Source organism: Cyprinodon variegatus, unplaced genomic scaffold (genome assembly GCF_000732505.1).
Source record: "Cyprinodon variegatus isolate N-32 unplaced genomic scaffold, C_variegatus-1.0 Scaffold115, whole genome shotgun sequence".
NCBI lineage: Eukaryota > Metazoa > Chordata > Actinopteri > Cyprinodontiformes > Cyprinodontidae > Cyprinodon > Cyprinodon variegatus.
In genome coordinates, this window is record NW_015150568.1 from 326,272 (window position 1) to 342,706 (window position 16,435).

Sequence of the window (16,435 nt, forward strand, 5' to 3'; positions counted from 1 at the left end):
TGAGCAGCGCATGAACCGAACGAAACACACGCAAACCGAACCGAGGCAGTCGAACCGAATGGTTCGGACAGTTTTCATAAATCGTCCCATCCCTAATACCTGGGGGCGAGAACGAATCAGTCTTCCAACCTGTGTAGGCGTACTGTGAAATTACCACATTGTAATAACCAGTTATTATTGCTGACATGGATGCAGCTATAAGCACAGCTCTATTAGCCAAGTTGACCAATCTCCTCACTCGGTGGATAGCCACAAGCTGCGCTCAAGCTCCTTCTTCAGGCGGCCACAGGTGACCCATCTTACAGACTACCTGCGAGGCGAACAATCATGAGGAGAATACATGAACAGCAAGCCACGGAAAAGCCGCGAAAGATGAGAAGTTGGTTGAGGCGACGTGTGTGCGTCAGACTCTTGGAGATGCTATATTGTTAAAGTGGGACATCCTTAATTGGAAGTGGGAAATAATTTTTTGCAGCAAAAATACAGTAACAAATGAGCCACATAAGTGTATATAACTTTGTCAAAATCTTAAGTAAGAAGAAGAAATTATGTGTGATTTTGCAAACAAAAAAGTAAGCCTTTTAATTTCTGGTAGTAGCACACACATATCACGAACGCCTTTGGCAGAATTCAGATTAGTGATTTTAATCTAGATTAATTCTAAGATTACAGTGAGATTAATCTAGATTTAAAAAATGAATCCATGCAAACCAATAGAATTAAACCAGGTCAAACTAAAACTTTTCCACTTGCTCTGTATAGAGCATATTGACGAAAAATATATTTCTTTTTATCTTAAATGCAAAATGCTGAAATATATATTTTTTACAATTATGGTATAATTACTACTCTAAGTGGGTTGCTCTGTCAGCTAAAGGCGCGTTTTAAAGTCTTTGTACTCCATTAAATGAATAATAAATTATTTGATTATTTCAATAATCGAATAATCATGATTAATTGTTTCAGCCGTAGTGGAATATAAAAAAATAGTCTTTGTATAGTGGTGTTTTATACCTGTAATGAGAAGAGTTCCTTATCTTTGGTTGATATTTTGACTCTCACAAATTAGAGACTAGTTATCTTTTTGCAACTGAAAAAACTAATAAAATAACTAATAACTCAAGTAATTAGGAGGAAAGTCAAATGTATTTTGTATTTTTTGTCTTTAAGGACAAAACGTGTTAGAATAATGTATTTAAAGCTACTTTGCTTTTTTTGTAGACCCCCATGTCTGTGTGGGTGGGTAGGTTTGTGTTTTAGTGGCTTTATTTAGTCCGTGTGAAGTTTTGCTGCGGTTAACTGTACACATCATTACATAAGCCAGTGATAGATCTCTAGGCCAGGGGATGTTTTTACCACCTGTAACACGGTTAGAGGTTCACTGTGGGATTTTTAAGTGTGTGTGTGTTTGGCTGCATTAATGGGGCTCTAATGCTTGAGGACAAAGGCAAAAGGGAGCAGGAAGCTTTACTGCTGGGGTTTGTGTCCAATTCAAAGAATGTGACCCTGATCCATTTCTGGATTCGCCCATCATGTGTTTGTACATGCACAGCTGATGGTCATCCGATCTCCTCCATGTCTTATATTTGTGTGTGTTGCAGGGAAATGATCTAGACATTCACTGCAAGTTTGGTCTCAGATCTCCAGGCGAGAATTTATCCTCACCATCAAGACCAGACACAATAAAAAATCTGTGTTCTTCTTAAGTCAAAGAAACAAAAGCGAGGCAGCTGCAAATATAAACCTCATTTTTAAATAAATTAACCAGGAAAATGTTTTCAATTGAAACCTGATCATGGGTTCTAAATGAGCAGCACTTAACATTAGTTGAAGATCCATTGTTTAATTGATAAAACTCCAAAGTAAGTACAATATTTTTGATGACGGACACACAGCTTATTCGCATTTGACCAAATGTTTTTTACTGTTTAGTTTGAAATCTACAGTACCTTGCACTTAGAGCTTTTTTTATATTTTGTAAACATCTTAGTTTATTAAATTCGGATTGCATGGGAAAGGCTACCATAAATTAATGCTAATATTGAAAAGTAGAAGGAAAATGATGCATGTTTTAAATAGAGCTGGGTAAAAAAAATCTATTTAATCAATTTTGGATCGATTCCTTCACATTTTTGCTAAATCGTTTTGTAGGGAATGAGATCGATTAGTTTTATAGTGACGCGCGTGACGTTCATATTCACATACATTGATAATAAGTGGCGCCTTGCATCACGTGCTACAGACCACCAAGATTACTTCAAGCCAGAGAGCTGCAAATATAGCCAATAGGTAGACTTAAGACATTAACAAATGGGGGCTGACCAGCAACCACCCTATAGTTGTTAAAGATAACGCTGCAAATATGGTTTTTGCGGTGAAGATAATGCAGCTCATACATGTCTGCTGTGTCACTTCTGCTTGCTCGTGAGGCTTCACTTTTCACAAACAAGTTTGCACTTTTGAGACAGTTTTGTTTTACAAGTTTGCACTTGGTGTTTAATATGACCGGAAAAAATAAAATACATGAGTTTTTTGAAACACAGTAGAACCACTTTCATTATTGTAAAAACAGATTGAATCCATTTAGAACTGTATGAATCAAAATCGAATCGATTCAGGGCTTTGGCCAAAATACCAAGCCCTAGTTTTAAACATATTTTAGAGATAAAAATCCACTGTATTTAGCTTCTTTTATTCTTCAAACAATAACATTTTAAAATTAAAAAATTTAATTTTGTGCCCCTCAATATTTTATTTACAAATGTTAATCCAACTTGTGCTGCAATCATAGTTTTAAGGCTTTTGTGTTATATTTTTTCCTGCACAATGTTTTGCCCTTTTAAAAGGAAAATAATAGACCAATTCACAACAATCTCCAGCTCACTCATGTTTTTAAGAAATGTTGTTAAAATATGTTTCTCTATTTACCTCCATAAATCTTCCCATCAACTTATCTGTTCTTTTATAAAGCACAATGCTGCCGCTACCGTGATTCACTGTGGATTCAGTGTTTAGGGTAATAGGCAGTGCTATTAAATCAATATTAAATTACTTAGGCCTCAGCATTCTGAAAGATATTGATTTTATTTTGTTATATCAGAAGGAAGGAGGGTAGACACAGACCCTATGTGTCTCCATCACTCTACTTCAGAATAATAAACAGTTGTTTTTATTTTTGCTCAATCACAAACAATATGAAAAGAAATTTGAAAAATTGTTAAAAAAAACATAAAGTTAACATAGGTATTAATATAATTTTAATCTGCCGTGTTTGTTCAGTTTTAACATTTCAAAATGTGAACCTGCAGGTGAGTTCATGGGTGACGTGGTTAGTCCTGACAGCTGGGTCCATGGAGGAGAAGAGAGAAGTTTTTTCCTACCTTGTCCATGTCGCCAAATGCTGTTGGAATATGGGAAACTACAACGGCGTCATGGAGTTCCTGGCCGGACTAAGGTTGAGTGAAACAAACAAGCTTATCTGATGTTATCCCTAAGTGTTTTATTCCTTTAAAATGTTTGTTTTGCTAGCTTTGATTTGAAATGACCTCTCCCAGATCCCGTAAAGTGTTGAAGATGTGGCAGTTTATGGACCAGTCAGACATCGAGACCATGAGAAGTCTGAAGGACGCCATGGCTCAACATGAATCTTCTTCAGAGTACAAGAAGATCGTAACTCGAGCACTCAACATCCCAGGCTGCAAGGTGAGCTTTATTTTGTTCAGATGAGGTTTCTGTTTGGGGGGATCAGATGCAAATATACCTAGAATCAATTTGTAATCTCTCACTTTTAATTTTTCATAGGTGGTACCATTCTGTGGGGTTTTTCTAAAAGAGCTAAGTGATGCATTAGACAGCACAGCCAGCATCATCAGTCTGAAGCAATCTCCAGATAACACAGATGACTCAATAGAGGTACAACAGATATCATGTATACAAAAAAAATTGAAACAAATATCCAATGGAAGGAGACAATGCACCTTATGCCCTGTTTAATTTTCTTCTCCAGTTTGTGTCTGACTTCAGCGGGCAGCAAAATTTTCTGTCCCGCTCCGGACCGGATGGGCTGCACATCCCAGAGAAAGAGGCAACTGTCAGCAACATCCTGCAGATTATTAGGTGAGTCCCATCTGTTTAATCCTGCTTCCAAAGAGGAAAAAAAGATTGTTTGTTACTTTTTCTGTTTCCTCTCCTCAGATCATGCAATCGTAGTCTGGAGTCAGAAGAATCAGATGAAACGTCGACAAGTCCGTCCTCAACTGGTCCAGCCCCCGCACTCAGATGCAACTCTTTACGGGACCGCTGCCGCAATCAGTCAGTCCCCCCTTCCTTTCCTTATATTTTAGTTAGCTCTCTGTTTCACGAAGGTTTTTTCCTTATCTTTGCAGTTTCTGATGCCTGATGTAATAAATTGTTAGCATTTTGTATATAGATTCATGTGAATATTAACTGTTTTCTGCAAAGGTGTCTTTGAAAAAAAGACACTGTGTACAGACCAGTCTCAATTTGTTTGACTACTTTAAAAAAAAAACTTGACTACTTAAAAAAAAAACAAGTATTAAAAATTTTTTTAATACTTGTCTTATTATACTTATTCATTACACAAAGAGTGATTTGCACTTTTTTTTATATAGTTTTCTTTTTCAACTGGGCTTTCCATCTAGATTCTTGGACACAACATTTTAGCAGGCGGTATTTTGGGAAATAACTTTTCTGCCTTTTGCCTTAAGAGCGTCAGTGATTCCAGGGCAAATCCAGTGATTATTGTATGTGGATCATTACTAAAAACCTAGTTTTGGTTTTTTGGTTGTTTCCATAAAAATCTTTAACACAAAAACAACATTTATAGAAATATATATAAAAAAAACTAGAAATCTGTGTAATAATTTTTTTATTATATGAGTTTAATAACTTTTAATTAGTTTTTTAATAATTTCTGCTACTTTTATTGGAGGCTGGTAAATATTTGCTCTTTGTGCTTTTGTTTAAATAAAGCTCATACTTTGGTATTGAACACATTTTAATTAAGTGAAAGCATGATTTCAACATTCCTAGTGAGTCTTTAAAAGTTAAGTATTAAATTTGAATTTAAAGTCTTTAATTTTTGTTACTTTGCTAAATTATTTGGCCTTTTGTTTATTCTCTGGGACTGAATTGAACTAAATGTTCAACACACTCACTGATTTTGTTCTTTTTGTTTTTTCAATATGAACAGCGGTGCAGGATAATGGGTTTGTAAAGGAAGACATTTGCAGATTGTTATTGAGATGAAACCAAGCTCACATGAAACCCTGTGTCACAAAGAAAAAAAGATAACATGCTTGCTTCCTGTCAGGACAGGAAGGAACAGAGCTCTGGTACTTATCAGGCCACCGAAGGCAGGTAGCTTATAATGAGAGCTGGAATTCAGAGCAAAAAAAAAAAAACAGATTCAGACAGTTTTGACATAATATATTAATATAAATTTAAGATTTTTCTCTCTCTTAATTTTTACAGCGCAGAATAGAAACTGCTTCTTTTCGATACGCCTTATGGTTTTCATCTGTTTGGACTTTAGTGTCACAGCGGTTTATTGCCTCTTTTCCTGTGGTCTGGTTCTCTTTCACTCTTTTACATAAAGCAACTGCCAGAACATTTTTGTCTCCCAGTTTTTTTTTTTTTTTTTTCTAACTCTTCCTTCCCCCCTCCTGTATTATAGTTACCAATCATTTAGAACAACACCAGAAGCAGAATCTATGTATTGTCATCTATTGTTATGCTGTTATTAAACAACTAGCTGCAGGAGTTTAAACAGTGTGTTCAAATTTATGCAATTTACACAGTTCTTTTATTCACTTTTGTTCTAGCTAGTAGCTAATTAGATGTTTATTTATTTTACCAGGAAGGTTGCAAAAGAGAGAGGACTTTCATGTGAGGAGAACCAGGATCAGGGATAATGATCACACAAATCAAAATATATTTATAGAGCCAAATGTGAAGAAAGGGGTTAGCTTCAAAGGGGTCATAGAATGATTATATAGGGTATTTGGTGCTGTTCCTTAAGGTCTCTGAATAGGGTGTGTTACATTGGTTGGGCTGAAAATGGCCTATTTGCTGTTCAATGAGCCCTAATGCAAGCCTAGTTAAAAGCCCTAGAATGAGATGACAGATTTTCTTCCTTTTATGTTATGCTCATGAATATTTAGATGAGCTGTGCGCTGATTGGTTAGTTTGCAACAAGCAAAGCTGCTGAGCAAAAACGCATCATAGCAATAAGCACTCACTCAGTGAAATATCGAAATTGTTGATATGGTAGGGTGACCAACCGTCTTTTTCCTGGATATGTCCTACTTTTCATACTTAAAAAAAATGTCAGGGGGGAATTTCAAAATCATCCGGGATTTTGGTGGGCTACAGTGCAGCACGCTGTCGAAACACACCGGGCATTCGAACCGAGCAGTCGGCTCCCGGGCTGGTCCGGAAACCCCGGCGGACAGGGGCAGGAAGTTAACAGGGGACCGAGTGACCGAATCCGACCCGGTGAAGGAAGCCTGGACACAGGCGGTCCTGTGCTCACCCCCCGCCTGCCTTACCGGCCCCCAGCCCCTCTCGTCCGACTGAGGACGGGCAGATCATAGCTCTCTGCTGAGGTCCAGTCCAGATAGCAGCCCAGCAGTTGACACTTCATATCCCCGCTTTAAATTACTTCAATGAGTTTAGAATGATTGATAAATACAAAAGAATAGAAAATCCATTTATTGTCCCACAATGAGAAAATTGTGGCATTACAGCAGCAAAAGATTATAGCAAAAGTAGTCACACAAATGTAGACCTTAAAGTGTATAAAATATTGTAAAAATACTGTTTTGTACAGGGTTTTTACAATATAAATACTGTGCATCTGTGGACATTTTTACAGTAATGGATATTTAAAAATATAGCAGCAACACCAGAGATGTGCAAAGATGACAGCAGTTTACAGCTGCTGGGAGGAAGGATCTGTGATAATGCTTCCTGGTGCATTTAAGGTGCAGCAGTCTGTCACTGAAGGACCTTTCCAGTTCAGTAAAAGCTTCATGCATGTATTGGGAGACATTATCCAACAGAGATGTTAATTTAGTTAGAGTCCTTCTGTTTCCCACTTCCTGCACTGATAAGATAAGATAAAAGATGAGATCATCACAGTAATCAAAAATCCTAATTGTGTTTATCTACAGATTCACAGTTGGAGACTTGTCAGACTCGGATGGTGACTTGTCCACTGAACCAGTCATGAAGGAGGTGGAGTTTCAGGGTACTGAAGAGACGCACAAAGCTTTCAGTCACGGCACGGAGCTCATTCCCTGGTTAGAAATAATCCTAGTATATAGTCTGTATTGCACATCAGCAGACCATAAATCTTTTTTTTTATTTTTGTGTGTCTTTCTCTTTCTAGGTATGTACTGTCATTGCAACCAGATGTTCACCAGTTCCTGCTGCAGGGTGCTACAGTCATTCATTATGACCAGGACAGCCATCTCACAGCTCGCTGTCTGCTGCGTCTACAGCCTGATAACACCACACTCATCTGGGGTAGATATCTTCAAGGTTTTCTAATGAAGCAGTGATATTTTAGATGTTGGACCCTCCACTGTTAAGGTTAACTCAGGGTGATATTGTAGCTCTGAGTGTACAATGAGTCACGTATCAAATCTCCACTTCATCTCTCTTTATCGCTCTTCAAACTAATTTCATATGGAGCTTTCTACTGTAAAAAATGTAATTTCCTGTGCCATTATGTTGTAAACGGTGTCTGTATTTGTTCAGTTATATTTTGTTTGCCAAGTGTCTTTAATTTACAGCATAGACCATTTAACTCGGTTGTAAATGTTTGCATCTGTGCCGAGAATCCCTACATTTCTGTCTTCGACTGAATTTCCAACGTTTTGTAAATATTTGGCAGGTAAACCCCAAAGTGGAGGAGCCTCCCCCACAGAACAGCCGCCCGGGTTAGGGCAGAGTGTGATGTCCGGGTTAGCAGAAGGCCTCTTGGACCTCACAGTGGTGAAGGTTTGTTAATAAAACTCTCTTGGGAGCTTGTTTTGTGTTTGGATTACACTCATCGTATTTATGTGAATCTGCAGGCAGTGTTTCTGGGCCATCAGGGGGTTGACGTTCACGCTGTGTGTTTGCAAAACAAGCTGAGCCATATGACCGTGGAGGAGAACGCTCTGACTCTGCTCTATGGTCTCAGTACCACTGACAACAGGTTTGTCTCTGTTTGCTACCGGAATCCTGCAACACTGCTTTGTATTTAAAATGTAAACCAATTTGCTACCTTGTGCTGTCAGACTACTGCACTTTGTTGCACCGAAACATACCGCACAGACGCTCCATAAGGGCCTCTCAGAGCTGGTGGATGCAACCAGGAAACTGAAGAAGTTTCCCGACCAGAGATTGCAGTGGTTGAGGAGGCAGTACGTTAGCTTGTATCAGGTACATTTTCTACTACAATATTATGAATAATTCTGATCGACATGTACTACTAATTCAGTTATCTGTTTCAATGATAAATAAGTATCCTGCTAAAGGAAACAATCAATATTCCTGATGATGCAACTTTTTAATACTGCTCCCTTTAATTAGAGACCCCTAAACACAATCAGTTTCCTCTTACTTTAACATCGAAAGGCAGGAAAGAATTAAAGTTAAGAAATTTAAGCAAGGTAACCATATGGAAAACATTGGAAAACCTTCCAAATAAAAACTTTAAACCTACAAACTGGGCAAGGAGAATATTAATGATAGAAGCCCCCATGAGGTATTTTGTAACTCTGGAGGAGCTGTAGAGATTCCCAGGGTTTCTGGGCTTAATGGAGGAGTAGCATGGAGAAAGCTGATTTTGTAAGATGACCATGGAAAGCTGCAAAACATAGGAAAGGATGTGCTCTATTTAAATTAAACCAAAAGAAAACTTATCGGACCATATGCATTTGACGACGCGTGGAAAACCACTCAAATTCTGGGTCAGGGAAACTAATAAGAAAGAAAGAAAAAATGGATGGAGCTACAGGGTAATCCTTGAAACCTTCCTACTAGCGCTATGGCCCTGATCAGACAACCGCAAATGTAATTGCATAGTTTAAACAAGAGGCTTTGTATAGAAAGGCCAGAATTCAAACTGATGATATATATATATATATATATATATATATATATATATATATATATATATATACACACATGAATACTCAAAATCTTTAATTCTCTAGGCCAGACATAGTTTTAGAGAAAAATGTTGTTCATAAAGTATTGATTGCTTAATAGGAAAGAACAACAAATATTTTAACTATTTAGTAAATAAAAGGCTGTTAAACTGTGCATCATTGTCTACTTTACTATTTGACACTATTTTGGAACACTATGTTCATCAGTTACATAAATTACCCATAAAAAGATTGACTGGCAAAATTTGAAAAAGTTCGAGGCTATTAATGCAGAGTGTTGTATCCTTGTCATTTGTGTTAGCTCTGTTTTATACAAACTCAGTATCACATGTTGCTGCGTGTTCGTCATATTTCATATGATAGAGTATCAAAAATTTTAAATTCATGTTTTATTAAATGGTTGATGTTAATGCTACTTCAACATATAATTTAGTTTTTTTCTTACTGCATATTTAGGAGGAAGGCAGGTATGAAGGCCCCACATTAGCTCAGGCCATTGAGCTGTTTGGTGGGAGGAGGTGGAACATGGGCACAGGTGCTGTAGAGAAACAGAGTAATCAGAAAAACAGTCCCCTGGGCATCAGTGAGAAATCCAAGAGGAAAAAGAAGGTTCTTGTAAGGGTCAGTACATACATTTTTATATTTATGACCTTTTTCCTGTGTTTCTTTGACAATACAGCTACAGTAGTGCTTATATTCCAACTGTGACTTTATGTTCAGATGGCTAAGAACACATTGCTTTGTTGGCTTTTTAATAACATTCAATGTGGCTTATAGATAGCTGCAATGGCACATAAATATAAATTCTGAATTTCTCCTTATATTTCAGGGAGACAGTGGGGATGCCACTGATGATGAGATGGTATCCAGGAAGACTCGAAGTTGTAAGGAGGGTTTATATCGAAATGGTCCTGAGTCCGACAGCATCGACCAAGAAGATCCAGGTAAGACTTTTTAAACCTCTTTGGACTCAGAGAAACAGAAGCTCAAAGCAGATAAAATTCTAAACTAGGATTCAATCAAAATAAAACTAAAAAATTAAAAGGTAAGGAAGAATGTGTTGAAGATTTGGTTATCACCTTTACAGACGACAACTTCCCTGGACCTTTTTCCCTGTCATCCAACAAGAGCTCTGGGTTGCTAGCCTCTTCGTCCTCATCGTCCTCTTCCTCCAGCATGGCTGGGTCCAACCATTCCCGTCCACAATCATCTCCAATCATGTCAGGGACCTCTAAGTCACAAGCAGGGTAAAAAAAAAAAAAAACCAACACAATAACAAACAAACACAAAAAAACAAAGATCGCCCTGGTCTGTAACCCATTTTTTTTTGTTCTCAATCTTTCTTTCTTCTTCCAGAGCCTGGAGCAGCAGATCATGGCACGGTCGAGGTAAAGGCTGCTTCAGGGGCTTCCAGAATCTCATGATTTCTGACAGCACCATGAACTTCATCGAATTCGTTGAGCTCTTCAAGTCATTCAGGTATCTGTGACAAGGACTGCGGTTTCCTTTATTCTTAAATATGGAGTTTTAACTCCATAGATTTAACTGTTCCATAATGGTTTAAAGTATAACCAGCATTCAGCTGTGTCCTGTTCTACTACTGAATTTATACCCTGAGTTTAACTCTGCTAACAGGAGTATCTAACTCCCTCCTGTTATGTAATGGTTGTGTTCTTATCAAATGTTCATAAAAGCAGCGTGCTACAGTAAATGCCCCTCATAGTTATCATGTTCAGGGAATTTTCAAAGGATTCTGGTCTCTGATTTATTTGGTTTGTCTAAATTTTTCTCTATCCAGTGAATAGGAACAAAATCTGTGCACTGATAAGCATTTCTTGTAACAGTCCTCCTACATTTCAAGGATTGTGAAGTATTTTCTCATTTTCTGCCTTGCCTTTTAGATTGTGCTTTCTGTCACGACAAAAAAAAAAAAAAATGCAGCATTTCTATTTTCATGGCTCAGGGTAAAAAATAAAACAAAAATAAAATAGATGGGATCAGAAAACTCTCTGAATTTATTCGCTTTTAAAGTCTGAGGCTTTCTTGGTGGGTCCGCTGTTCCACAGTACATTATATTAATATCTGTCATTCTTGAACTTTCTCACATTGGTCTTTGTTGCATTTTGTAAAAGACCAGTACATAGTAATACACCTTTATAAAATGGAAAAATTAATTCCTCTTAAAATAAAAAAAGGAAAAAAGCTTTTAGCTCCACTCAAAACTCCAGTCAAAACTTTGCAGAATTGCATTTTGTTTTTGTTTTCCTGCTGAATTGTGAACCTTGACAAAAATCTCAGCCTGTAGAAGATTTTGCTATTTATTTACCGCCATTTTCCAATCAGCTTTAATTGGTGTCCTTATGTCTCTTTGATCCTCCAAGAAAATCTATTAAAAAATAGTTTTTCTTCTAGGCCAGAAAGTTCAGCTTTGGTCTCCTTCACATTGGTTATATCAGCTGCATAGCATGAATCAATATTTGTCTCATTACATCCATACTTCAAACACAGCTTTCTTTTTCTATTTATGCATCAAGTTTAGACTTTTGCAGTTGTCACCGTTACAAATGATACCAGCTAAACTGCGGACATCTGCAGCTCTTCCATAATTAATGTGGGCCTATTTGGTATTTCACTGATTTATGTTCTCCTTCCCTGGCCTTAGTTTATGTCACAACCAAATATTTGTAGTTTTTTAGCTCTGTAAGACATTCCATCTCTGGTGGTGGATTGAGTAGAACTTTGTGGGATGTATGCATTTTGTAACCTTTTAACCTACAGTAGTAGGAGTTCAAAAATTCACCTGTTTCCATGATGGTTCCTTGGCAGTTTCTTTGCTGGTAAAGCCCCTTTCACACCTTGACAATTTAGCCAGTGTATTCCTGATGAATGGAAAATCTGGCAAAAACGCTGGAATACATTGGGTAAATTATGGGTCAGTTTTGTATAAGTTATGAGCATGCCGAACCACACTGGCACATGTCGGCATATGGCAAGATCGTCGAGAAATTTTGAGCATGCACAAAATTTCTTGACGTATGCTCATACGTGGGCCATAAGTTGTAGGCAAGTTATTTGATCGTTGACATACATTTATTGTAAGGTGCTCATAAGTTGTGGTGTCTAGCTTATCCACCAACTTGTGCATAACTTATGCGTAACTTATCAAGAACTTACCTCCAACACAAAGCAACTTATTTGACATGTTCCAGACGACCGCTGAGCGTGTTTCTAACTTATAGCTACTGTTTAATGGCCCTTTCAGTAAACAAGGAATAAACACCTCTCTACTTTGGATTAGACATGTTCTCTTCTTGTCATTTAAATTTGCTTTGTTATCTTAATGGAAACTTCAGCTGATTTTACAGTTTAAATGAAGAGTTGGACTAAATTCACTGATTTGTTCCTCAACAGCATCCGTAGCAGAAAGGACCTAAAAGAACTGTTTGACACCTTCGCTGTCCCCTGCAGTCGCTCGTCTCCGGAATCCTCCCCTCTTTACACCAACCTCAGGATAGATGATAAAGACACGGGGCTTCAGCCTGACCTGGGTAAAAAAAAAAAAAAAGGAAAAAAAGTCAATCAACCTCTTCCTGCTGTTGTTTCTCATCACTTTGTCTACTCTTCAGACTTATTAACCAGGAATGGATCTGATCTTGGCCTGTTTATCCGGACGAGGCAGCTAATGTCAGACAACCAGAAGCAGATATCCGATGCAATTGCGGCAGCCAGCATTGTGACGAATGGTACAGGGGTGGAGAATGCATCATTAGGTGTTTTAGGATTGGCCATACCGCAGCTCAATGACTTTTTGGTGAACTGTCAAAGACAGCACATGAGCTATGACGAGATCCTCAGCATTATACAGGTGAAGGTCTGGAGAAAACTGGACAGTAGCAACTTTTAGAATATAGATTAAACCTAACCTACAATATACTGTATATCAACAATTGTTTTTTTCTTGCAGAGGTTTGAGCCCTCATTAACCATGAGACAGATGGGTTGGATGTCATTTGAAGGCTTTGCAAGGTATTGCACTGAGAACTTACTAGGCTTCAACCTGATAAAAGATATAGTCCATACATTATCCTAAAATTGGCCGCATTTAGGCATACCCTTTCCCCTTTTCTGCATTTCTTTAAAACTAAAGGTGCCAACATCAATTTATTTTATTTGAATTTTATATTAATGACCAAAAAAAGGTAAATCACAATCCCCATGATGAAACATGGTGGTTACAGCTATTCTAATTGCTCCTCGCAGCTGCTGTTTGTACGATTTGATTGGGTTTAATCTCTTTGCAGAGGAAACCCAGCTGCACAGACATGTAACCCTCTCCTCCACTTCATACTTATGCTATTTGTTTTTATAATATTTTCATAAAATACATTTAGATCGGAGGTCTTCAACAGGGGGTCCGCGACCCCTAGGGGGTCCACAGAGGTACTGCATGGGAATCGCAAAAGTTTTGGTTGATTAGAATTTTTTTTTTAAAATCCCCCCCTGCATTTTTTTTCACTAATTGAAATATCTTTAAATACACATTAACATGACTTCAACACACTGCAGTAAACAGATAAATGGAGGCAGATGTCTTTTAGTCATTAATGATCCGAATCATTAATGACATTAAATTATTTCATCTTTAATAGAGTGACTATAGGGCCAAATTGATATAACACAATTTCATACAATATATATAGATAATTAGGGGGTCCCTGCTCCATACAAAACTTGATGTTTTCTCTCTGCGAACCAGGTTCCTTATGGACAAAGACAACTTTGCTTCTCGTAATGAGGAGTCTCAGATGAATCCAGACGAGCTGCATCACCCGCTGTCATATTACTACATTGAATCTTCTCACAACACCTACCTGACTGGTCATCAGCTCAAAGGGGAGTCCTCTGTTGAGCTTTATAGCCATGTAAGACGTGCATTCAAGTTGTAAAATTTTAAACCAGAATATCAAGATTTTGATATTATATTTTACAGGTGAATCCATTTTTACGAATGTTCTGATATTTAGGTTCTGCTTCAAGGCTGCAGGAGTGTGGAGTTAGATTGCTGGGATGGAGATGATGGCATGCCAGTCATATACCATGGACACACACTTACAACTAAAATTCCCTTTAAGGTTTGAAAGATTTATGATTATTTGACCCATAGAAGGTGATTTCCTTCAGCTTTCTGGAACTTAAAGGCCTGATTTTAGATCAGATCAACATTTTTTAGTAATGTGCTGAGTTTCTGTTTATAAAACTTTATAAAAGACTATTTAGGTTGACTAACAGGTAACCAATGAGCATACGTTATTGTTGATCCAATAGAAAAGAACAGTTTTTTTTATGTGAAGGACTGTCTGTAAGAATTTCTCCTTTTCTCTTTTAACCCCTCAGGATGTGGTGGAAGCAGTAAATCGATCTGCATTTATCAACTCTGACATGCCGGTCATATTGTCCATAGAGAACCACTGCTCGCTTCTGCAGCAGCGCAAGATGGCTGAAATATTCAAGGTATGAAGAATTGCAACAGGATTTCTGACATCTAAACACATCAACATTTTATTTTGATTCATGGGTATTTATGATAAGTTACAACACAACACATCATTTTCAATAAACTATATCCATCTTGGTCAATTCCTTTTTAATACAAGGACTGGAATGATTAAACAGTAAACAAATGTAAGAAATTTAATTTATTTAGAAAGAAATGTGATACAATCACAGTTAGCTTATTTTTTTTTTTTTAAAAGTGTGTTTAATTAACTCTTATACTGCCTTAAAAAAAAAAAAACATGATGCAAAGCTGAATCCTGCAAATTTATGCCAAAAATCAGTGTATCCAATTTTCTGATAAACACTGTCAGTTATAACCCTTGGTGAAATATCAATCCAGAAGAGTTAGGTAAAGTTTATTTTTCTCATATTTTTCCCTCAATTTTTGTTAGTCAGATTTTACATATTTTTATCACCTACAAAAAAACTTTTTTGGCAACAAACTCCCAATCACAATCCTAATTGCTCTAATTCTCAAACGAATCTCCATTACTTCCTTTTTTACATAATTGCTTTTCTATGATAGATTTTTTCACTGAAGTTGATGCACGCACCAAGAGGGACTACAAAAACATGAAAAAATCTTCATGCTTTCATCTAAAATAGCTTCACATCATTTCCTCCTCCTTGGGGACCCACTTCTGGCCATCTTGATATACTAAACTCTTTCAAGTTCAAACAGCTCTTTGCCCCTCGGCAGCTTACATCACCATGGTCTTGTTTGTTTTATTTGCAGGGTTCAGTTTCATTTTCTACTTCAGCTTCAGACCCCTTTTTTTCCCACTTCCATCTCTTCCACATGACAAATCCTCTCGTATGAAAAGATCATGCTGATGTCATCTGTCATATCTGAATGTCTTTTTCCATTAGAGCGTGTTTGGGGAACGTCTTGTGACTCGTTTCCTGTTTGAGGGCGACTTCAGCGATGACCCTCACCTGCCATCCCCCCTACAGCTGCGTGGGAAGATTCTCCTTAAGAACAAGAAGCTCAAAGCCCATCAGGCGCCGGTGGACATCCTCAAACAGAAGGTTGGCATAAAACAGCTCCCACCTACATGTTTGCATAATTTATATTTCCTAAAAGTGATTCCGTCAAGAAACCTCCGGATCGCTTTAGTTTATTATATATTCAGCAGCGCTGATCATTTAAAGTGCTGTGGGACATAAATAATAGATGCAAATGTGCTGAAATGTATGCACTATTTCTATTCAGCAATAACAGCCATTTAGCCTTTGCAATCTCTACGGATAACAACCATAAAATTTAAAATAATCAGAGAGGTATAGATGATTCTTCTCAGATCATTATCCTTGTACTTTTTTTATAGGCTCACCAGCTGGCACACATGCAAGCCCAGGCAAGCAATGGATCCCCGGGAGTTTCTTCCCCCAGCAACCACACTAATGAGGAAGAGGAAGAAGATGAGGATGAATATGACTATGATTATGAGTCTCTATCAGATGGTAAGGGTAACTATTACACTAACTTTAAAGCTGTAATCAATTAAAGAGGCCCCATGGGATTTCAGTTCACTCAAACCTGAAAACCTTACTTAACATGTTGGTGTTGTCCCCTTTGATTCAGCCTCTGTTTACTTCTTTATTCTCTTCTTCCTCTTTTTAACAGCTGAGTGTGTTTTGCTGACGCCGTATATGTTTTCGTTTCATTTTCCCCTTTTCTTGCTGTTTTTCCTCTT

At 37.5% G+C, this 16,435-nt stretch overlaps 1 protein-coding gene across 5 annotated transcripts in view; it reads left to right on the forward strand.

The window, feature by feature from the left end:
- The window catches only part of plce1 (phospholipase C epsilon 1), a 115,038-nt gene that overhangs the window by 80,098 nt on the left and 18,505 nt on the right, over positions 1-16,435 (forward strand). For all 5 annotated transcript variants that reach the window (XM_015375240.1, XM_015375241.1, XM_015375242.1 and 2 more), the window contains 22 exons: positions 3,309-3,454; positions 3,555-3,702; positions 3,802-3,912; positions 4,007-4,116; positions 4,195-4,311; positions 7,194-7,322; positions 7,412-7,548; positions 7,919-8,025; positions 8,100-8,224; positions 8,307-8,451; positions 9,639-9,803; positions 10,012-10,126; positions 10,270-10,429; positions 10,539-10,661; positions 12,594-12,730; positions 12,809-13,047; positions 13,147-13,208; positions 13,939-14,104; positions 14,207-14,314; positions 14,577-14,693; positions 15,609-15,767; positions 16,067-16,202. In XM_015375240.1, coding sequence (XP_015230726.1) covers positions 3,309-3,454; positions 3,555-3,702; positions 3,802-3,912; positions 4,007-4,116; positions 4,195-4,311; positions 7,194-7,322; positions 7,412-7,548; positions 7,919-8,025; positions 8,100-8,224; positions 8,307-8,451; positions 9,639-9,803; positions 10,012-10,126; positions 10,270-10,429; positions 10,539-10,661; positions 12,594-12,730; positions 12,809-13,047; positions 13,147-13,208; positions 13,939-14,104; positions 14,207-14,314; positions 14,577-14,693; positions 15,609-15,767; positions 16,067-16,202 — 2,962 coding nt within the window. The remainder of the gene's footprint in view (positions 1-3,308; positions 3,455-3,554; positions 3,703-3,801; positions 3,913-4,006; positions 4,117-4,194; positions 4,312-7,193; positions 7,323-7,411; positions 7,549-7,918; positions 8,026-8,099; positions 8,225-8,306; positions 8,452-9,638; positions 9,804-10,011; positions 10,127-10,269; positions 10,430-10,538; positions 10,662-12,593; positions 12,731-12,808; positions 13,048-13,146; positions 13,209-13,938; positions 14,105-14,206; positions 14,315-14,576; positions 14,694-15,608; positions 15,768-16,066; positions 16,203-16,435) is intronic.